At 38.6% G+C, this 24405-nt stretch overlaps 1 protein-coding gene across 9 annotated transcripts in view; it reads left to right on the top strand.

The window, feature by feature from the left end:
• Positions 1 to 2894: 2894 nt before the first annotated feature.
• PTPRT (protein tyrosine phosphatase receptor type T) overlaps positions 2895 to 24405 on the top strand; it is a 1285960-nt gene continuing 1264449 nt past the window's right edge. For 6 of the 9 annotated variants that reach the window (XM_074292618.1, XM_074292620.1, XM_074292621.1 and 3 more), the window contains exon 1: positions 2896 to 3135. In XM_074292618.1, coding sequence (XP_074148719.1) covers positions 3066 to 3135 — 70 coding nt within the window. In that variant the 5' untranslated portion in view covers positions 2896 to 3065. Of the gene's footprint in view, positions 3136 to 24405 lie in introns of all 9 variants that reach the window. The other 3 variants (XM_074292616.1, XM_074292619.1, XM_074292617.1) reach the window with 1 other exon arrangement.

Genomic DNA, 24405 nt, shown 5'->3' on the forward strand with positions numbered 1-24405 from the left:
TTTTTCTGTCTGGTCCCAGGTTTTCATCTAACATTTTACTGATTTCTAAATCCTTGAGTCACCACTAATTCTTCCTCTCTATGAGCTCATTAGCATTTGTTTTCATTTTTTAAAAGTGGTATAATTATGTGTACATCAAAGAATCATTTTAAAATAATTTTTTAAATGATTTGTTATCAGTAAATGTTTGATCTGTATATTTCATATACCTATATGTCTGGGATCACATAAAATTTTCTTGGGCAAAGATTCCTCTATAGTTGAAATTCTGTGGCCTGACCTGGGCAAGGAAGATTCTTTCATTAGGATAAAAGAAATATGACTCTATGAAATCAGCATGGTCTTTAGAGTCAGTGGACTTGGGTTTGAATTTCATCTCTTGATCACTTAGGTGACTTTGACTACTCCACCTCTTACAATGTAATCTTGGGCAAGTAATTTACTCAATCAAGGTCTCAGTTTCATTTATAAAATGAAGAAGTTGGATTCCTCTTAATATCTTCTAGTTCTAGATGAATTATCCTTTGATTTGGGGTCTGTGTCGTGATGTTTGGGAGAAAGATGCCCCATATTTTATCTTGGGGGTCCTAGAGAACAAAAGTGTGGGGAAATAAGTGTTTCCTTTTCTATAGTTGATGAGTCTTTCTCATCAGCAAATCCCTAGGTTTGCCAAGAAAGAAAAGATGAAATGCTTCATAGAAATGAAGTCTTTGGTATAAACTCACATTTCCTTTGGCTTTAAAGTTTAAACAGAATAAGCTTGTATGTATATATTATTCCCATTTTGCAGATGAGAAACTGAGGCCTGGGTCACAATACCAGCAAAATATTGGAACCAATGTTAGAACCTCAGTTTTCTGACATTACACTATATAGAAAAATGAGATCCATGGCTAGGGTTAAATATGTGGATGAGAATAGAATGGGAACAAGAACTGGGATTGAAGAGCTATTGAGAATAAAGATATAATTTATGAAAAAGCAAAGACAGTGGCATAGAGGCAAGAGAGATGACAATTAGGAAAGCGATCTTTAAAAGATTCTGAAAACATGTGACTTTCAAGAGACCAGTTTGCTCACACTGAAATTTCCTCAAAATTGAGCTCCCCACAAGCCCAATAACCCCATCACTGGCATGTGAAACAGGTCTTCCCCACCAACCTCCTGGACTCTTAGATTTGGTTTCTCTGCCCCTAAATCGATGCCAACATGGCTCATTGCTTAGATGGGTGGAGAAATAAAAACACACACAACAAAACCAGAAAACAATACAATACTCTCCTTCCCTAGGAGGGAGAAATAGCAAAAGGAAGGGCAGGAGAGGGAGCTGTTTGCAAAGCTTGCTTGTAGGCTGCTAGTGCCTGCAGGGGCCCCGGGAAAGGTTTGTGTGGGGGGGGGATCTATCCGTGAAGGTTGAGGGATGAGAGATGTCTATCTTTCGGGAAGGTGGAAGGGAGAAAGATATGGGAGTATTCTGAGGGGGAGGGGGGTGCAAGGAAGAGATATAATTGTATAGAAGAGAGGTGTGAGAAGTGGGGGATGGAGAAGATATCTCCTCTCTATTGAGAGGAGATGGGACAGGGGCTAGATGGAGGTGTGTGTCTGTGTGGGGGTAAGGAAAGAGGTGTGTCTGTGTGGGTAGAGGGGAGGAAGGAGGTGTGTCTGTGTGTGTGCGCAGGGGAGGAGGGAGGTGTAGCTGTGTATGTAGGGGGAGGAAGGGAGGTGTGTCTGTGTGTGAAGGAGGAGGAGGGAGGTGTGTCTGAGGAGGAAGGATGTGTGAGGAGGTAGAGGGAGAGAGGGTGTGTTTGTGTGTGTGTGTGTGTGTGTGTGTGTGTGTGTGTGTGTGTGTGTGTGTGTGTGTATGTGTGTGTGTACGATGAATCTGTGCCGGGGAGGAAGTCGCTGAGTAGGGGGACAGAAGGAGGCACATTATGGGGGGCTGAGAGAGGTATGTTGGGGAGGATAGTAAGTAGTGGAGAGTGAAGGAAGGTGTCTGTGGAATGGGGAGATTGTGAAAGAAGGTGTATTTGTATCTATAGGGGTGTTCTGAGAGACGTGTGGGTGCATATGGATGTCTGGGAGGTGGTGAAGAGGTATGGGGAGGTGCGTAAAGCAGACGTGTGTGTGTAGGTTTGTGGACGCTGAGCTAACAGAGTTAAGTGAATGAGGAGAAAAAACCATTTTAGCCCCAGATTCCCATGGTCAGTCCAAGCTTGTCCTTACTAAAGATCTCCCCTCTTCCGAATCCCTCCAGGAGAGCCAGTTGGACCAGGGGCATGTTTGTGACTGTGTAGGGGTACTGCTCCATCCTGAGCAACAGCCCCAACAATCGCCCCCTCACCTCCAAGTCCCCCTTTCCCAAGTGCCCCACCAACCTCTCACCCCTCTCTTCCCCCCACCCTCCACTTTCCCTGGCAGCTTCCCCACCCCGCGCCCCTTCCACACGAGTCTGACCCCCCGAGTCCCGGGCCCCGCCCGGTACCTGCACAGCCGCCTGGGCCGTGTCCTAAGCCACCTGCCAAGCGGCTACCCTGGCAGACGGACGGCTAGGGTCGGGAGGGGAGCCTTCGGTCCAGGCTCTCCGGGATAAGCCTCCTAGGCAGTTCGGGAAGGACTGGCGAGTCGAGCCTCCTCCTAAGCTCAGAGTCCTTTTCCTGGGGTCTGCGCTTAGCCGGCTCCGCTGTGGCGTGGCGGCTCAGCTGGCTCTAGCCGGGAAGGAGAGAAAGCGCGCCGGGGTGTGCGGGAGCTGAGGCAAGGAAAAGGCGGGCGTTAGGACTCGGGGGAAATCTCCTTTCCCACCCCCTCTTTCTCGCATTTGCTCCCCCCCCCCACTCGGTGCCCCTCCCCCTTGTCCCTCCCCCCTTTCCTCCTTCCCTCAGTTGGTGCTACTCCTCAGAGCCGAAGAGCAGCCGCCAGAGCGCGGAGCCCAAGCCAGGAGCGCGGAGCCGCGGCGCTCAGTCTCCACTGAGGACGCCGCCGCCTCCGGGGCTGTTCGCCAGCCTGTCGCCCCCAGCCCCAGTCCCTGCTTGGCCGCCGCGGGAAGGGGATGCTCCCGCCAGTAAAGCATGACCAGGACCGCCACGTTTGTCTTCCTTCTGCAGCTGTTGCACCCAGCAGAGGGACAGGGCTTTGCAGGTGAGTGGGGCCGGGAAGCTCCGCCAAGTTGAGGCGGGGGCTGGGAGTTGGTCGTAGGTTTCAGTTGGGGACTAGATGCCTCGTCCACTGCCCAGCCGAGGGTCCCGGGACTCGCCTCCCTCCCCAGATCCTCTCAGGTGCTTGGCCAGGGCTGCAAGTCCGTGTCCCCGTAGAGAGGAGCAGCGGGCTCAGTGTCTCGGTCACGGCCGTCGGGGAAGCATTGCCAGCCGGTCAATCCCCGGCCATCCCAGCTAGATCTCCGTCTGGCTCCTAGTGCCGACTGTCCCAAGCGCTCCCGAAGCCACCTTCCGGAGCCCACTTTTCCCTAAGGTTCCACTGAGAACCTCGTTTCCCAGTCGCAGGGACAGAGGGTTGGCCGGTATCCTGCACCTATGTGGGGGCTCGGGCTGAGAACCAGCTTCGAGGGGTTTGCGCGAGCCCTGAGTCTCCTTTCCTTTTGGAGGCTTTTCCGGAGCCCCAGGGACAAAGTTACATATAGTCTCTGCTCCAGGGATGGCATTCTCCAGGCTTCTTGCCTAGCTAGCTAGCAGCTGTTCGAAATCAGAAGAGGAGGCAGAGGCCGGCCAGCGATAGCAGGCAGTGCTAACTGCGACCCATCTTCCCCCACCTCCATTCTGTACCTTTAAATCAAAAGTTGGTCAGCCTTTTAAAAAGTAGAGTAGTTACTTTCCACTGAGGGCCCCGGGATTGTATAACTTCCTCGGATGCTGAGAATATTTGGACTGTCTATTTCACACTTGTCAGAGTCTGTCAGCCTAATATTTGAGGTTGTTAGATTTGGGGCATCTGTCCCTTGCAACAAGTCTGTTTTCCCTCCCTCCTACGGCTCCTTTAGACATAGCTAGAATTACTTAAAGACGACAGGTGTCTATTTAGGCAAGTGGCTGTCTTCCCGTCCCTGGATTGAAATGCTTTTTTCCTTAACAACGTTATATCCACCTTTCTCTGTTGATTAATTTTCTTCCCCCACACAATAAACCTCCCCAAGCTGAACTTAGGTGGTGGTCTTTGGATAGACCTAGGAGTTAAAATGGCATAAATTCCAAAAATTTCTCATTCTTCTGTTGTTAAAATAAAGGGGGGGGGTGCGGCGGTAGCAACCAAACCTCAATCTTATTCTCAGAGAAAAAAGCAGGCAACCTTAGAACGTTTTGTGGTGGGTAGTGGAGACTGTCATACTCATTTGTCAAGACCCTTTGCAGTCAAATGACTTTGTCTTTGATGTTGGATTTTGGAAAAGTTTGAAAGATGGTAATGTGGTTGCAATAATAAAATTGGGTGAATGGTAACAGAAAAATTGAATTGGTGAAGATAGTATTGATGTGCCGCTTGTAGAGTACGGCTCTTTGTGTACTTGATCTCTGGGTTCCGTATAGATATAGCAATTATCTCACTGATACACAAACAATTTGACAGTAATAGTGCCATGGTCCCCAGAGTAAGACACTGGTGAAGGAGTAGTGGAGCTTTTCCAGTTTCAAATAGTGCCGAAGTTTCTTTCCATTGCATTGATAGATGGGAAATGTGTTTGACTATGTTGAATTTTAACTGTTCAGTTCCAGAGAGGAGAGGTTGAGATAAACCAAATGGTACTTAATAAGAAATGGCTGGATTTAGATTGCTAAGCAACAGCTGTGCACATACATTACTAAGGCTTTAAACCCCCTCAAAACCTTTGAGAAATGTAGTCTTATAAAACAAACTGCTTCTGAGGTAGACTAAGAAACAGTTGGAATGACTGTTACAATAGATGTAAGTTAGGCATGAACTGGCATAATGTTAAAAAAAATGAGTATGACATCAAAGCTTTTTAGCACCAGGAACTGTCTTTCTATTGCTTATAAAGATTCTTGGAGGTGTTTGATTTTCGGAGGGAGAGAAAAGGTTAGTAAACAAGAGTAGAGAATCTGTATTGAAGGGTAGCAAATCTGCAGGATGTATTTCCCCACTAAGGATTTTGCGTGAGAAGAGTGAAAGAAATAATAGTATATTAAAATCGTGTTTTGGAATGTGAGAATGGTTCTTTTCACAAGAGAATCTTAGTCATGGGACACCGTGAGAGATATGTGTTTTAGGTTTCACCTGACCTTCTATGTTTTCATATTATCCAAATCACTTACAGTATGCACACCCGGGTAAAGGAACAGATACAATGATCTGCCAGATTTTTCACTCCATTTTCCCTTGAGTTTCTGCTGGAACCGGGAAGTTCCTTAAGAAAGCTGTCCAGTGCTGAATGCTCTGCAGTTTGAGTGTTTTCCATTGGGTGGTGCTCTTTCCCTAACTATTAAAATGCAAATCTCTCCGTGATGGAACTTTTCCCTCCCTCTGAGTAATGCATTTATTCAGCAGCCTTTTGTTAAAACATTTAGAAAAGTGCGAGTGCAGTCGGCACCTTTTCTTTGTTTGTTATTTCATAACACAGGAAAGGCAAGGAGGCTTGGCATCTAGTTTAGGGGGGAAAACATGACTTGTGTTTCAGCACTATATGTCCCTGTTGGTTCTACCTGTGATATTTCATATTTCAAATGCTACCCAACTATTGAGGGGCTGTAGTTGTTAAGGATTGTCTACCTGATAAAATGAAATTGTGTTAGAAACTCTGACCTTCTAAAGAATCATTAATTTGTAGAAATTGTGTTCTGTTTGAGCATTCTTTCCTTTCTAATGCCATGCTAACTAGGCCATTTAATTATTAGACTGTTTCTTCCAGTCTTTTCACCCTCATTCAACAAACGTCTACGTTCGTTGATGGAGATAAATGGTGAACATTGAACAAATCTATTGGCGTGACACTACTAACGTAATTGCACAGTCTTATCAAGTTAATGGGAATTTGTGGGAACAAAAATCTAAAGCCAATATAACCACAGGTTGATATTATATAGAAATCCTAGCCAAAACTTAGAAAGTTTTAATTAAATTAAAAAAACCATTACCAATGATTTTCTCTATGCTCTTTCAGTTACTTTGTTTTCAATGGGAAATAGGGATTCTAAAAGTTACCTAGATTTTAAGAATTATATTTAATTCCAAATTGGGACTGTGATCTGTTCAAGCACCTGTTGACCAAGAAATTCACACTGAGCAAATGAACCAATTTTGTCTATTTGTGCTATTTAATAGGCTTGTTCTTACCCCAACTTAAAAAAAAATACTATCCAATATATGAAGTTGATTTTTTTCAGGTTGGAAAAATAATTAAATAATCAACCCTTTAATAATAACTTGGGGTCCTGATGGAAGAGAAGGGATCTGAAAAGAAGGTAGAAGGGAGATAATTATTCCATTTCCCAGCAAATCTTAGCACTAGGAATTTGATAATCTGAACAGATCTTATGGAAGAAACGGCTCTACGTTTCAGTTGTTACCAATGTAGTCATTTAACTCAATAATCACTTCTACCTTCCTCTGGGGAGCTGTTAGCAGTACAGTGCAACTTTATTTTCTGTCCTTGCTTGCTTGATTTGTTTTCTAATAAAAGAACTATTAATGGCCAGTGATGGTCTGAAATTCTGTTTCTGTAACAATTGCGACACACACGCTTCTGTGTTAAGAGCAGACTCAATCTGGGTGCGTTCTAGTACATATATATATATATATATATATATATATATATATATATATATATATATATACACACACACAAGTGTAAGGACTCTTTCCACATACTAAATTTGTTTTCTTTTTTGGTTTGGTGAAAATACTGTAGAATTCAATGATAGCATCCATTCTAGTAGACTTAATATCACCTTTATAAACTATGATCACAGAAGACGATAGCATTTCCCCTTTAAATAAGGGATGACATGTTGCTGTGGAAACAGTAGCAGTGCCAAATACATGGTGGATATTTAATAAATATTTATTGATGATGATGATATTAAAATCTCATAGCAAAGAGAGGGAAGACAGTTGTTTCTGACCACTACCAATGATTGTAAATATAGAAAAAGAAAGTGAATTTGCCAAGCCTATCAGTTTGAGAGGCAGATTTTGACTTTTTTCCTTTGTGAGGATTAGTATAGACAAGGGAGCTTTGTGAGCTTAATACTCAGTTGGTGATACTGCTTTTAAAAATAGTTTCTAAATTAAATTTTCTTCTACAGGTGACAGTAATACATTTGGACATCCTAGTAATGTGTAGGAAATGTTCTGTTGTAAGCACACTTAACCTCCTGAATTGGCACCTATAAAAAATAAACTGTTGCCAGATATAACAGGAAAACACGTGGCTCCTTTGAAAAGTGTGGACACTGCAGTCCTTGAAAGAGATAACAAGACAGACAAAGTTACCTGCTTTTGTGGGAAAAGAACTAGATTTTTGTGTGTGAATGCAGTATAAATTACATGAATTAAATTAGCAGCCAAAAAAAGTAAAAGAAAAATCAATCCTTAGAAGTATGGAATTCAGATGGTGGAATAGGATAGTGATATTGTTATCTGACCCACAGTTCTAGAGGCTATATTTCAGGTTCTAGGCTAAAATGAGATAATATATGTAGTTATAGAAAGAGGTTTCCGTTCAGTTTAAGGAAGAAATTGTTAGCAAATGGAACTATTCATAAATGAGATGAATTAATAAGCATTTGCATAATACTTTGAAATCTGCAAACATTCCTTACATATATTATCTCATTTGATCCTTTCAATAATCTATTGACATCAATACTACAGATCATATATGTTCTGAAGTAGGTAAGAAAATCAGGTTCTAGCATGTTCAATAACCTTCCATGGTCACATAACCAGTGAATATTATATGGAATTTGAATTCAGGACTTTGGATTTCCAGTTCATATTGTATCCCCCATGATTTGTTGTTATATTCCACAGGGATAATTGAGGAGGTAGTAAATTTCTTGTATTTGGAGATATTCAGATAGATAGAATAAATATACTGATTAAAGGGAGGCATCATAGTATGGCAGAAAGAATATTTGAGATTGAAGTAGAAGAATTTTGTTTGAATCTTGCTATTGTTACTTAATGGCTTTGTGAAATTTAGCAAGTTACTCTTTGTCTTTAAGTCTCAGTTTTCCCATTGACACAATGGTATTTTGTAGAGAGGGATTATTGTTTCAGGTGATGGCTGAACTAAATGATTTCCAGGATCCTTTTAAACTCTGGCAACCACTTGCTCTCATGTCCCATCTTGGTATGGAGGTGACCCTGAATATGTGTCTGCCCAGGCAGGTTCCAGGGCAGGATTGTACTTTGAGGACTAGAATAGCTAAATGTAAGGAATCTTATTAACAGAAACTTCTCTATCATGTTGCATTTTTTCTTCATGTGTGTGTGTGTGTGTGTGTGTGTGTGTGTGTGTGTGTGTATGGCCATCATAATGAAGAATATTTATTAAGGCATGGGGGACTTGATTTTTGTACAGATAAAGAAATCATAGATTTAAGAAGTACTTTTAAGCAAGGACGAGGATTAAATGGAAAAAAGGAATCAACAAGGTATATGATCTGTGACCACAAAATGTTGGAGAAATGTAAGTAAACAAAAATGATATTGAAGATCCTTATGGGGAAGGTATTTGTTATTTTAAATATATGAACTTAAGGAATGAGAAGACATATTTAAGCATTTAGAAGAGCATTGACTTCTCAGCACTAAAAGGAAAAGCAAGTTCCTTTGGGATTATTGAAAACAAAGCATGTCAGATAAGCTTAACAGTCTTTTCAAGCACATTAAACTATTAGGTCTTGAAGAGAGCACCTTGGGTAGATATTAGAGAGTGGTTAGAATGTCTCATAAAATCTTACTTACAAAATTGATTCAGATTGATTTGTAGAAGAAAAAAGGCACATGGATTTCATGTATTAATTATAATCAGAAAGATCAGAAAGAAACAATATGATAAATATCATTGTGTAGAGAAGGGTTAGTTGGTCATGGCATAGAAATCAGCATTCACTCCAGTCTCCTTGGGCAGCTTCATTTTTGGCCTGGAAGAAGGATAAAATAACTTATTAATGAAATTTCTTATAATAAAATCTCAGGATTGAAAACAACCTCAGAAGATATCTAATCTAACCTACTACTTAAAATCCATTTTACAACATAGCAACTAGAGGCAGAAGGAACTGTAGGAACCACCTAGTCCAACATAATCATTTTATATTTGAGGAAACTGAGGCCAAACAGGTTAAATGATTTGATCAAGGTCATGCCAGTAGTAAGTGACAAAGCAGGGATTTGAACCTAACTTTTTTAAACTGCTTTTTCTATTTTATCATACTGCCTCTAAAATGCAATAAGTCACCATACATTCCCTAAACTTCTCTGATGGCTGAATATCAGCTGTATTGGTATAGTCTTCTGAAGCATCCTATTTCACTTTTGGATAGGTGATTTTTAATTATAATTTTTAGTGATTTATTTTAAACTTTTTTTTTTGACAATTTGAGTTGCAAATTCTCTTCCTCCCTTAAGTTCTATTCCTCTTTGAGAAGGCAAGCAATGTTATCAATTATACTTGTGAAATAATATAAAACATATTGTAAAATATTGCAAAATAAAGAAAATTAAAATTATGCTTAATTCTGCATTTTTTATCACGTCTGTCTCTGGATAGCATTTTTCATCATGAGTCTTTTGGAATTGTTTAGGATCATTGTGTTGACTAGAATAGCTAAATCTTTCATAGTTGACCATCATTATGATGTTGCTCTTACTGTGTACAATATTCTTCTGGTTCCACTTCACTTTGCATAAGTTCATAAAAGTTTTCTCAGGTTTTCTGAAACAATTTTGCTTAAAGCATTCAACCATAGTAGTATTCTATCACAATCATATATCATAACCTATTCAGCTATTTATTCTCCAGTTGATGGGTATCTCTTCAATTTTCAGTTCTTTACTACCATAAAAAGAGCTGCTAGAAATTTTTGTGCATGTAGGTATTTTTCTTTTTCTTTAATCTCTTTGGGATACAGATGTGGTAGTAGTATTGCTGGATCAAAGAGATCATAGTTTTATAGGTTTTTGGATGTGGTTTCAAATTGTTCTAAAGAATGGTTGAATTAGTTTACGGATTTACCAGTTGTGCATCAGTGTCTCTGTTTTTCCATACCCCCTCCAGCATTTGTTCTTGTTCTTTTTCATATTTAGTGGACAGGTGTTTGTTAGAAGCTTATCTCTTATATTATGCCCAGATTTTGTTTTCCTTATAACTCTCATTCATTGGCCATATTTTTACCCTTTGGATGAAATAGAAAAAGTTGAATTCTGCTTCTACATCATAGACAAACCTATAAATACCTGGAGATACTGACAATTTCTTTCTTCTTATTTATAAAAAGTGCTTAGCATAATTTCTGGAATATAGTAGGCACCATATAATTGCTTATTCCTTCTCCTTGTCTCCTTGATTCTTGTCACCATATCTCTTTTTCAGGCTAAGCATCTTTTAACAATTTTTTAATATGACATGGGTTTTATGTATGTCCCAAATTGATAATGCCCTTTGAATTTAGGAGGACCATCATAGTTCTCATCCCATGCATTCTACCTCCATTAACATAATCTGAGGTGATAGCTAAAAAAAAGCTATGTTATGCCATACTGGTAACTCCCATTGAGCTTGCTAAATCCTCCAGATCTTATTTACATGATTTTACTATCTAACCAGGTTTCCCTCATCTTGCATTTTTGCAGTTGATTTTTAAGAATCTTAGTGAAGAATTCTACATTTATCTCTATTAAATGTAATTTTATTTTATCTCTCTATCTCATAGTAGTGGTAATATAATGTAATGGAAAGAGCCCTAGGTTCAGGTCTTGGTTTTGACAGTTATAGATTGTGTAACTAATGACAAATTGCTTAACTTCTCTGAGATTCAGTTTTTTTTCATCTTAAAAAAGAAGCGTAAATATGAGGAAAGCATTTCATAAACCTTAAAGCATTATAGAAACATTAACTGCTGTTGTTATGCTGATAGGCATGAAAGTCCTGATATTTTTTGCCTTTTTACTGAGGTTGAATGATGTGATAAGTTTTCTTCCAGATGTACACCTATGGTTTTATGACTTTTCCATCTTCTTACAAACCGGTACAGGTGTCTTCAGTCCTTTAAGAAAAACAGCTTTCTATTGAACCTTCTGTTTAGTTGGTCAACTGAAGAAAAAGTGATCTGTATTCTTTTCTATTTTCTTACCAGTTAAACCTCCAGAAATAATAGTCTATTCCCATTCTCTCTGTGTCTCTGACTCTCTTTCTTTGTCTCTCTTTCTGTGTATCTCACTGTATCTCTGTCTCTGACTGTCTGTCCTTTGCTCATATTTTCATACCATTTTTCCTTACACCTTTTCTCACCACGTCTAGTCTGGCTTCCATCCCACAACTCTACAGAAGGTTATTTCAGAGTCATCAGACTAATTGTCTAATTGATTTTCCTGTTCCCTCTTTTTTGCTTCCATTCTTCTTGACTGTGTAGCATTTGACACTAGACATGTTTCCCTGACTTTTTCTTTTTGGTGATAACAGATTTTTCAGATCTCATTTCCCAAGATTTTTATAGGTTGGCCTTCTTTTCTTTTGTTACATTCTTTGTCTTGAAAATTCTGTGGGTTCACTTATCATCTCTGGCAGATATCTTCCCAATCTTCATTTGTAGTTCTGACTTCTATACTGACTCCTAAAACTGTATTTTCAGTGAGCTAGAGGATATTATCCAATGGACTAGTTCTGTAGTCACCTGTAAAACCAGATAATCTCTCTCTTTCCTTCTAACCTGTTATTACTTCTGAGTTTCATATTTCTGTCAATGGTACCATCCTTCTAAGTGCTTGAAACTTTGGGGTTATCTTTAACTCTTTCTTTTCTCTCAATACTAACATCTGATAATTTGCAAACTTTTGCTTGCTTTTTCCTACTAGAACTACCTAATTACACACTTATTTCCATCATATTCATTATAGTTACAAGGAAGATAGTGCACAAAAAGGAGCAGAAAAGCTGGGTTAGAGGAAGGAGCTGGATAAGAGAGTGACAGCCAAACCAGGGGATACTCAATGGAGAGTATGGTATTCTGTAAAGTTAAAGATATAGCTAATGAAAAAAAATTTTTAGCCTAAAGGTGGTGAACTTTCTATGTAAAGGAGGGATTTAGAAAGAGTTTTAATGATCCTTCAATCTGAAGAAAAAGGCTATGGAAAGTGAGTTGAGAAGATGTTGAGTATCAAAACTTGAGGCAATCTGCATGGTGATGAGATTTCAGATGATCAGCTCATCTTGGAGCAAACTGTGGTGTTCCTAGGAGTTCAGAGAGCTGCAGATGGAAAGTTGATTGTAGTCTTCTAGGAGACAATCTTTTCTGAACTTTTTATCTTTTTTGTACCAAGTAAAGTGTTCTACAGAGTAGGCACTTAAATGTTTGTTGAGACTTTATTAAATAATGTCTTTGCAGTCTCTTATTACCATCTTTCAGGATCATTATAACCACCTCCTACCAGGTCTTTCTGATTCTATTTTTTTCTTTTTCCAATCTACTCTTCACATTATTGCCATGTTAATCTTTATGTATGGATTTGTTGTCATTTTCCTGATCAAAAACTTTAAATTACTTTCTGTTGCCTCCTGAATAAAATCCAGATTCCTTAATCTTACATTCAAAGCCCACCATGGGTCTTTTGATTTGCTGCCCTTCCTGGCCTTATCTTTTCCTCCTATTGAATAATACATTCACAGAATGTTAGATATAAAAAGGACCTTTAGATATTATCTAGTTCAACCAAATCACTTTTACAGCTGGTACAACTGAGACCCAGGAAAGGGAAATGACTTTTCCTCATGATTATGCAATAAATTAATAACACCTTTCCTGAGAATAAAGCTGAAACCTCTATACTCTTGACTTCATCAGGGATGTCTTAAAATCTTGTCAATCTTGAAAATGCATATCTATCTATCTATCCATCCATACACATACATATATACATATGTTTCTCTCTGTATATATCTATACATATAAACACACATATATAGAATGAGGGTACTCATGTCATAGACCTTATGAAAAGGTCTATAATTTAATTGGTATAGGGAATTTTTTTTGCAACTTATAGTCTTGGAATTATCTGGTATCATTGAAAGAATAAATAATTTGCTCAGAGTCAATCACCCTGTATTATCAAGGTGGGTCTTCTGTCTCTGAGACCAGTTTTTTATTTACTATGTTATGTTCTCACTCACATAGACAGACATACTTAACAATTGGGCACAGATTATATTAAACAGTTTAAAAGAAACATGGGTTTTCTAGTTCAAAACTCTTATTTTACAAATGGGTAAACTGAGATCTCAAAAAGGAGAAAAGCTTAGTGAAGAATACTTGGTTAATTGTAGAACTGGAATTAGAATCCAAGTCTCTTGAGTCCTATTCTAGGGGTCATTTAATACTATCATGTTACTTTTCTCCAGGAGCTGTGAAGGTTTACTAACTATGAAATACCCCCTTGCAGGTCCTAGCCAATTTGTCTGTAATCGGTGAGCTTTTGACCATTCCCTTGGGGAGCAATCTTATGATCTAGTCATTTCTGTGGCTGCCAGAAATTTCTCCCTAATGTTCATTGTGCATTTCTTTTCTTTTACTTGTTCCCCTGACTCCTTGTTATATTCCTTTGTACGATGCAAAAGTGTTCATTTCTGTCTATGGTGTTTATACCTTTAGAATCTGGTATCCTGTTATTATGCCCCAGTTAGTCATCATTTTCACCAAATTATATTCTTTAATCCCTTTGCATTTTCTTCCTGACTCAGTCTTTTCATCTCCCCAACCAATTTACTGCCTTTTTCTAAAGTCCCTTGATTTATTTAGAGCTCTTTATCCTGGGGAAGCTCAAATCCCAAATGCTTCTGCTTGGCTACTACTTAACTAAAGCTTTAGAGGGGATCCTTATCCCATTCTCTATGAGGGAAGAGATGTGCCTTTGCTCATTCATTGAGCCCTATATGTAATATTGGGGCAGGTATGGTAGAACAGAAAGAATACTTAGACTCAGAGTCAGGAATTCTATGCCTGGTTCTTGACATTTAATATTTATGAGTCATGGGAAACTCTGAGCCTTCTCCACCCAAAATGGGGATGTTGATAAGAGCATTATCCACTTCACAGAGTATTTGTGCAGAAAGTACTTGGTGAACATCAAATTTTACATAGCAATATGAGTTGGTGTTAATTGTGCAGTCATGTCAATTGTAAAATCATATATGGAACACTCTTAGTGACTCTGGTCCCTGTGACCTCTCCCAACTCCATCTACAACTCTCATTATTCCCTATTCTCCCTCTACAGGGACATTCAGATTTTCTGTTCCATTAATTACCTAGGTAACACTGATCACAATTCTTTCTAAATTTCCTTCACTATATTGATTATAGCTTTCCTAAAGTAGAATATGAACTAAATGACCACCAAGGTCCTGTCTAGTTATTAATGTTCTCTGTCAGTAGCCATGCTTCTTACAGTTCATTTCTTTATTATCCCTGTTGTATATCTATAAATCTCATGATGTTCACTTATACGGTTCACTATTTATAGATTAATGAAGTCTAGGGTTATAAGGAATCTTGGTCATCTGGTCCAGCCAATCTTCTCATTTCACCTCATTTCTACTCAGAAAGTCAAAACATAGAGGAAATGACTTATTTATAAATCTCACAGAGGCAGGATGGGAGCCTACACTCTCTGACTACAAATTCAGTGTTCACCCACAGATTCTGTTGATATGGATATGGTTAAAAAAAAGAAGATATAGATGATCCGATTATCAAATTTTTAGAGAGGAATAGCTAATAAATTGGATGATAGAATTGCAACCTAAAGGAATCTTGAGAGGCTGAAGTGATGGACTGAATCTAATAAGATGAAATGCTGAGCAATCAAAATAGATATATAAAATCCATGTATTTTTTGGTGCAAGTAAATACTTAAAACCCTCATTCGGAACCTATTACTTTGTATTTTACACACATTTATAACAGGCTTGCTTATTGTATTCCCAAGATCATAGTTTATAAAAAGTGAGAAAAGGGAAAAAAATTCCTGGCCGATGGGGAGAAGACAGAAAACTATAGAGAGCAGACATAAGCAGTTAACTTGCTTAGAAATCTGAGGCCAATTCAGAATAGGGACAATAACCTTCCCACACCTCTGTATTCACTCAGAACATCATTGCTTCACAGCCCATTTATGATGATTCTGAATTTTTCAGAAAGTTAACTATATGGTATCCTTACATTCAGTTTAAGAAGGCAAAGGAGTGTATAATAATAGCAATTATAAAGTGTTTTTAAGGTTTATAAATTACTTTGTATATGCTAATTAACATTATCCTTACAATCCTGTAAGGTGGATGCTATTCTTATCCCTCAAAGGAATATTATTATTAACAATTTCTTATTTCCATATAGGTAAGGAAACTAAGGCTGAAGTTATTTGTTGACTTAAATATAGTATCTGCTTCAGAAAAGTTTTCTCTTCTGAATAGTTAAAGAAAAAAGGTTTTGTGCTTAGATTGGAAAATCCTTGGTTGTCTGGAAAACTCTGCTTTCCTGATACCTCATTCCCTGAGGGATTTGTAGGACTGAAATTTCAAAGAATTGGTCTTAAAAGTAATAGTTAAAATTTTGGAGGTGGAAAGGTATGTGCTGAACTTTGGGAAGTTAAAAAAAGATAAACATTAAAGAAAGACTGAGTAGGCCATCTCAGGACATATCATATTTAGGCAATTTTTTTTATTAGGAATCAAACCATTTAATCCCATGCTCTGATTCTGAGGTAATTTTCCTGGGCTAAATTGAAAACTCATATTTTAAAATGGAGTCTTTTCCAGACTATTTTGCCATTGATAAGGCAGGTATTCAGGGATAAAAAATACACAGCTTGGGTCTTTGGGTCCCCGAGGGTTTTGGCTGGATTTACAGACAGATATGAAAAACAAATTACATGGGGGAGAGGTTGGTTCCCATAATGGTAGTTATAGGTTATAGCTGTCCTTTGAGGGAAGGGCCATGTTTTCCCTTCCATTTTTCTCTCTGTTGCTTACTTAACAGGGTCTTTAAAGATCTTCCCATTCATCCCCATCATTTTACAGAGAAAACTGAGGCTGGAAATTTAAAACACTTTGCCTGAAGTTGCCCAAAAAGTCAGTATTCACACTCATGTCTAATTACTTCAAACTTAATGATTTTTTTTCCAGACTGCCTCCCTTCTTTGTTTTCCATGGCTATTGAGAAACTGCTATATGCAGACCACTATGTTGATACCTGGACTTTTATATACCTATCTTGATTTAAATACTTGTACTCTGACTTTATATTCAGTATTTCTGCTATATCACACAGTTAAGGCTTCCTGCAGTAGGCAATATTTGACCTTGAATAATCGTGAAATTCCACACCATTAGTTTACACATACAGGCCAGATTGTATACTGTCATTTTTCTTCCTTCTTGAGCAGTAGACAGTTGTGATAGTCTTTGATTTTCTTCTTTTTGTTACTTGAATGAAAGAAGATTTGGCAAATGATGCTCTTTTGTTGGAGGGAAGGAATCAAGATTGGTTTAATGTGGTGGTTCTTTGGAGGAAATCAATTCCTAATCTGTTTCTTTAGATTTGTATAATGACTAGAGTAATGCATTTACAGGTGGGTTGAAAGTGCAGCAGCTAACATCTGGATAATTTCACTGTCTGGATTTATGTTATGGGAAATACAGAGGACTGGAAGTTGTGTCCAGTGCTCATAAATGCCTCCTCACTTTACCTTTGATGGGACAGATTCTGAGGTTAGTCTAGCACGCTCCATGAGGAGATTCTGGCATCTAGAGTAGATTTGGCTGCTTTCTTTTGGCCAATTCAGCCTCCTAATTTTCCTGTTATAATACCATTATACAAATGATGGTAGCAAAATGTGGTCAAAAAGATGGAAGACTTGGGTTTGAGTCCTAGCTCCAACATTTCCATATCTTTGTCATCATGGACACCTCTTTTAATCTTTAAAAGCCTTAGCATTTTTCATTATTGTTGTTTGTTTGATTTTTACCTTTAAGTCAGGCAATCAAAATATCTTCACAGAGTTTTTATAAGGTGCTTTGTAAATCTTAAAGGACAACAGAGTAGGCAGCTAGATGGGGAGGCAGCTAGGTGGTGCAGTGGATAGAGCATCAGCCCTGACTTCAGACACTTACCCATCCTAGCTGTCTGACCCTGGGCAAGTCACTTAACCTCAATTGCATCAGGGGAAAAAAGTTAATAGAGATGCAAATTTGAGTGTTGCTGAAAGGGCCTTGGAGTTTGGATTTTGAAAGCCTACTTCTGAATTCCAACTCTGCTATTGATTTTCCTATAGGATCTTGGGCAGTTGGTGGTGCAAGGAATGGAGGACTGGGCCCTAGAGTCAAAAAGTCCTGAGTTCAAAGCCAGCTGTAGACTGTCTTCAGACCCTATCTGTGTGACCCTAATGAAGTCACACAACCCTGTTTGCCTCACTTTCCTTATCTGTAATTTGAATGGAGAGGAAAATGGCAAACCACTCCAAAATCTTGACCAAGAAAATCCTAAATGAGGTTATGAAGAACTGGTTAAAATGAGTCAACAATAAGTTATTGGCCATGGATGTTATGGGCTAGAACTCTGAACTTGAAACAAGGATTCTTTTTTTTTTTTATTCATTTTTCCAAATTATCCCCTCCCTCCCTCCACTCCCTCCCCCCGATGACAGGTAATCCCATACATTTTACATGTGAAACAAGGATTCTTACAAGTTACTAAGTGGAATTGATGAGAAAATGGTTATCTAGTTTAGCATGGTACTTAATAGTTCTCTAAATTCAGTATGATTGATTTAATCTTACAACAAATAATGATTTCCTAGTGATATAATGACTGGTTTATACTCAGTGTAGAGCATATAAGCTAGGAGCCTCAGCTAGATTCATTCGGAGGCAGAGAAGACAAGAGAACTGGAGGCAGGAGCTTCAAGCTTTTAGAACCAAGGAGAGAGATTCAATTCAATCTTCAGTCAGGCTCCAGGACTGAGAGGCTCGGAGAGAGAGAGCTAGAGAAGACAAGTGGACTGGAGGCTGAAGCACAAGCCCTTGGACTCAGATTCATTCATCCCATCTCACACCACTTTGGTGGCAGGCTCTTCTCCTTAGCTTTTCCACTGAAACCAAGACTCCAGAAGGCCTTTAAGAAAGCTAACGGGCCCCAGGAAAGGAGACAAGACTTTGAAAGAGACAATAAAGGATTTGGACTTTAACCCCTCACGATTCTTGTTGTGATTACTGAACTGAAATGAAGGCTGCTCCCAGAGACCCCAAGAAAACTGAACTAAGAACATTACATTTCAGGCTCCTGGTGGCAGGCTCTCCTCCTGAACTGAAAGATTCTCCAGAAAGCTGCCCAGCCCCAGGAAGGAGATAATAAAAAATCTGGACTTTAACCTCTGGCTACTGTTGTGGTGATTATTGTGCTTCCAAGACTCCAGAAAACTGAACTAAGAATATTACACATGGGAAATCTTGCAAAACTGAAATAGAGTCCAGGAAGCTGAGTCTTGGGTAGATAATCTTACTTTTCTGAACCTTGATTTTCTTTTTTTTTTTTTTTTTCTTCTCAAAACATATGCATAGTTTTCAATATTTACCCTTGCAAAACCTTGTGTCCCCATTTTTTCTTCTTTCTCCTTACTATATTGGCAAGTAATCCAATATAGGTTAAATAAACATGTGTAATTCTTCTATACGCATCTCCAAAATTATTATGCTGCACAAGAAAAAGTCAGATCAAAAAGGAAAAATTGAAAATAACAAAATGCAAGCAAACAGCAACAATAAAAAAATGAAAATTCTTTGTTGTGATCCACACTCAGTTCCCACAGTCCCTCTCTGGGTACAGATGGCTCTCTCCATCACAAGACCAAGAATTGGCCTGAATCACCTCACAGTTGAAAAGAGCCATGTCCATCAGAATAGATCATCATTACTTTACAATACAATGCAGGGTTTTGACTAGATCTTGTGTTTAAGTTTGTCTGGATGTATTTCAGGATCAAAATACTAATGTGCCAATAATAGTATGGTGACTCAGTGGATAAAGTGTGGGGCTTGAAGTCAGTTTTGGTCTTAGATACTGGGCAAGGATTTTACTTTTTGTCTGCCTCATTTTCCTCCACTGTAAAGTAGAGACTATAATATTGAAGCAACTAATTGATAATGGTAGATTGAGTGCTGAACTTTGAATCAAGAAGGCTTACCTTCAAATTTGGCCTCAGGCATTTCCTAGCTTTATGACCCTGGACCTTAATTTTCTCATCTGTAAAATGGGAATAATAATAGGACCTACCTCCCAGGGTCATTGTATCAAATGAGATAATATTTGTCAAGCACTATACAAATTTTAGTTGTTACTATAGTGATTTAAAGTTTACAAAACACTTCCTTCAGTTTCCTGAAGTAGGTGATATTAATATTATTCATCTCATCCTACAGATGAGCAAGCCCAGGCTCATGGGGACAAACTGACCAGATTGAGGTCACACAGCAAGTATCAGACCAGGAGATCAAACCCAAGTCTTCCCATCCCAAGCACTCCACCATTTTGTTTCCTAAGGCTAAGCAGATTATAGTCAGGCTTACCAGACAGAGATGTGGACTCAAGATAAGTATCATGAGGAGGTTAGACTAGCATTTGAAAGAACAATGAATCTGGAGTCAGAAAGTATGGCTTTGTTTCCAGGCTCTGTGACTTGGTACTTGGGTAACCTTGGCAAATATTATTGTCTCTGGACCTCACTTTCTGTAAAGTGAGAGACTGGGATGACGTCGCCCTTTTAGTTTGAAATCTGTAAAATGGGCACTGGTTACTTATCCTACATATAACTTTTCTGGATGGGAGAAGAGTCCACTGGAAGCACTATTTAACACATAAATGACAGCAATATCACCCTTAGTGTGTCTAGTATAGAATCTTACATATCTATTGTTCTAGTCATGTCTTGTTCATCATGATTCCATTTGGGGCAAAAATGCTGGAGTGATTTTCCATTTCCTTCTCCAACTCAATTTAACTATGAAGAAACTCTAAGTTAGGATGGTTAAGTGACTTGTCCAGGGTCATACAACTAGTAATTATTTTAGGCTTGACTTGAAGTTAGATCTTTCTGATGATAGGCCTTCACACTCTATGTACTGGTCCATTTAGCTAATAAATGCTAATTAAATTAAATTGAATTGATTTGCTACTTGACTTTCATTTTCCTCTCCTGGTCACTGCTTTTTAACAGCATTATGCTATTGCATAACTAGAATTCATTTCTTTCTTTTTTCCATTTCATAAAAAACATATTAACATTCAAGGCTTGTCTCTTGTGATATCTTCCACAAGAAGCCTTTTGGGATTTCTCCAATTGTCAATTTCTATCCCCATCCCCATTCTCATAAATGTAGCTTTTTTTGCATCTATTTTTAATATACTTATTTGTATCTATATTGTTTTCCTCCCAAAGAGGTAAGACCTTTGAGGGTAGGTAATGAGATACATTGAATATATTTTATTGTCTGTGTTCCCATTGCCTAGCCTATAGGTAGGCACACAGTAGATAGTTTAATGAATGCTTGTAGAATTCAGGCAAACATTCTTCTAACAGACAGACTTATGACCTGCAATGAATGAACCATAATCCCTGCTTTTATGTCATTCTCAGAACTGAGGGTAAAATGTTCTACTGCTCTGAAGTTAGCCTTTGAGGAATCCTATATTTTTTAATGGGGAAATTATAATATCACCAGAATAACAAAATGCTAGTTAGTTCTTTATACTTTTATTAATGTACCTTATGTATAGATAATAGAAGTGTTTCAGTGCCTCTGTCCTGGTTTAACACCATTTCCAAACCAATAAATATTTATTAAGTGCCTGTGATGTGCCAGGTATTGTGTTAAGCAATGGAAACATAGTTAATAAAAGGATAATCCCTGACTGCAATTAGTTTAGTCTAAAGGGGAGATAACTAAGGAAAATAGGAGAATAGGGGTGTGTGTGTGTGTGTGTGTGTGTGTGTGTGTGTGAGAGAGAGAGAGAGAGAGAGACAGAGAGAGAGACAGAGAGAGAGAGAGAGAGAGAGAGAGAGAGAGACAGAGAGAGAGAGAGAGACAGAGACAGAGACAGAGACAGAGAGAGACAGAGAGAGACAGAGAGAGAGACAGAGAGAGAGAGAGAGAGAGAGAGAGAGAGAGAGAGAGAGAGAGAGAGAGAGAGAGAGAGAGAGAGAGAGAGAGAGAGAGAGAGAGGAGAGGGAAGGAGGGAAGGGAAGGAATGAGGGAGGGAGGAAGGAAGACAAGAAGGGAAGGAGAGAGGGAGTTGGGAAGGAGGAAGGGAGGGAGGGAAAGAATATAGAACACCAGGAATTACCTTGTTCTGTAAAGTTGAAACCAGGTAGGGTAACAGATACACAGTGGAGGAATCTAAGAGTCTGGTTTCAGCACTTTGTAAAGGAAAATATTGGGAGGAATTCAATTGCTCTCCTCCAAACAGAAGGAAGAGGAAAAGGAGGAGTGTTAAGTGTATCAAGTCCTTTGTTAGGAGCAGGGTAGTGAGTTAATAAATGATGAACTTAACCAAGAAGGTGTATCTTATTCCATAGAGTGGCAACCAAGCAGAATAGCAGAGACAAAATGCTGATCTTGAGTGCTATCTAGTTCTGGCACAATATTTAGCAAGTACATGTTCAGTCTTGGCACAATATTTAGCAAGTACATGTTCAGTCTAAAGGAATTTCCCCTAAATGTTAAGAGGCCTAGAGTACTAAATATAGTGGGATGGGCTGAAGTTGTTGGAGAGGTTTAGTTGTGAAAAGAGAACATTTGGACTGGTGTGGGGAAGAGGTATCCGTGGAAGCTCTCTTCAAGTATTTGAAGCTGTCTCATATGGAGAAAGGGTTCATCATCTTGTTTCTATCTGGCTTCATAGGGTAGAAGTTCCAGGGAAACATTTCTGCTTCCTTAAGAAAGGACTTCATGATGATTAGAGCCCTCTAGCAATAGAAATCAGTTGACCTGTGACGTTTCCATCCCCAGAGATGTGCAAGCTATATTTATGGGCATAATACTTGTCAATAGTCTTTATAGTCTACTAGGAAACTGCTGTTATCTATGCAGAGAACAATAGCTGCTTGGCTTTATATGAAAAGTTATATCATCTTGTTGTAAATTCAGAATATGAGATAGAATCAGGCACAAAGATATCAATTACAAAAAGAAGTTTTTTGTTTTTTTTTGGTTTTGTTTCACAGCTCTTGTTTAATTACATCACTATGTCTCTGGCCTTGCCGTTTAGAATGCAGGAATAGCCGTATTAGCATGCTAATGTACCAATAATAATCAGCAGTGTCTATGTAAATAAGGAACATCTGTGCAATATTTATGACCCATAAAACACAGTGATATTCTGTAATGCTCTTCTAATCCCAAGTAGGTCATTGCAGTAGCATTACAATCTGAGAACTTTCCCTGAGTCCTTCTGCTCTATTCTCTGAGGTCTGTGCCAAACAGTCCAGATGTGAATGGACAACACCACATGGCAGCCAAATCAAATTAGACTCCAGAAGGCTCTTTAGCCATTAGAGCAAAAAATCAGTTGTCCTTTGCTTCCTCCACGCCTTCCTCCTTCCCCCAAGATAGGGAAAAAAGCGCTTTCTCAAACAGTCTCACTCTCGATTTTGTGTCTGAGTATTGTCCACTTTGTATATTATGCAAACCACATTCTAAATCCCAGACTGATTTTCCTCAGACATTCACTGAGAGTGTTCCAGGGCTAAATTCCCCTACCAGTAGCTAGTATGTGTTTAAGAAATGCACACTAATGTTCCTATTAGCCAAAGAAAATGGAATTAGGAAGCAAAATTAGATAAAATAAAAAGCTAGACACAATAGGATATTATTTAAAGACTTTTGGATTATCCATGCCAGTGATTCCCTCTTCTATGCCTGTGATTTCTTTTTTGGTTAGCCCGGGTAACTTAGAATGAACTTTTTTTTTTTCTTATCTAATGCTGCTAAGTGAGGATTTATCAATTACGTCTATCTTTTAGAGTCTAAGATCCCGAAACCAGTGCTTAATAACCTGGTGATCATGGGCATGGTGCTTAGCTCTCCAACTTCTGCTCCCTTTATATGTGAAATAGGAATAGTATTACTTCTCTCTACCTCTCAGTTTTGGTGGAAAGGCAACATTTTTAGACATTTAGAGTGCCACAGCTATGTGAATTTGTTATTATTTCTTATTAGACAGCCAACAGTTTGGATTTCCAGCTCTGTTCAATGTCAAGCTGGATATGCTTCTTTCAGAGTGAATGGAATGGTCTGATGTCCCCCTGAGTCTGCTGCCTGACTTAGGTTTTGCCAGAACTGCAGACAAATGGTTGTTATAGGAGTTTTCTGGCACAGCAATCACTGAGGCTGTTTTGTATTCTTCTTTTCATTTGCACATGAACACTGGGCTCCCTCACTCAGATTCCTGCCAGTGTCCTGGGCCTATTTTATAAAGCAGGTTTTCTTTGTGCAACATTTCTTTATGACTGTATTTTCAATCTTCATTTAAAATTTTTGTTTTAGGTGTTTGTGGGGCACTATCTATTAGTAACCCTGGTCTAATAAAGTGTGAGTGTTCTAGGAATCATAGGGCCATAGATTTGGAACTGGAATGGATGTGACAGATCATCTAGTCCAACTTCTTAGTTTTTCACATGAGGAACTGAGACCAAGAGAGGTTAAGTTGACTTAACTATGATCATACAGCCTCTAAGTATATGAAATGGGATTTGAACTCAGAGCTTTTTCCTTTCAAGTTCCACACTTTATGTGTTATGTCAGAGCATCCATTCATCTTTTTTTTCCTTCTTTCCCAGTAAGCTATTCCTTCTAACAAAAAAAAAATTGGAAAAGGAGATCAAAAGCAGTTTAGCAAAATAAATCATCACATTACGCTTTATGACATTTAAAACCATTCATAATTATTGTTATATAAGCTTAGTTTTTTCTTTCTATTTTATATTGATGTAATTTTTAAAATTCATTCTGTATATTATTCCCCAAGTTCTGCTGGTGTTACTCTCTATCAGTTCATGTAAGTCTTCTTATGCTTTTTTGAACTCTTCACATTTATTTCTTATGGCACAGTAATGTTCCATTTCATTCACAGGCTACAATTCTACCATTTCTCAATTGATAGGTACCTACTTT

Source organism: Sminthopsis crassicaudata, chromosome 2 (assembly GCF_048593235.1).
Source record: "Sminthopsis crassicaudata isolate SCR6 chromosome 2, ASM4859323v1, whole genome shotgun sequence".
Classification (NCBI taxonomy): Eukaryota; Metazoa; Chordata; class Mammalia; order Dasyuromorphia; family Dasyuridae; genus Sminthopsis; species Sminthopsis crassicaudata.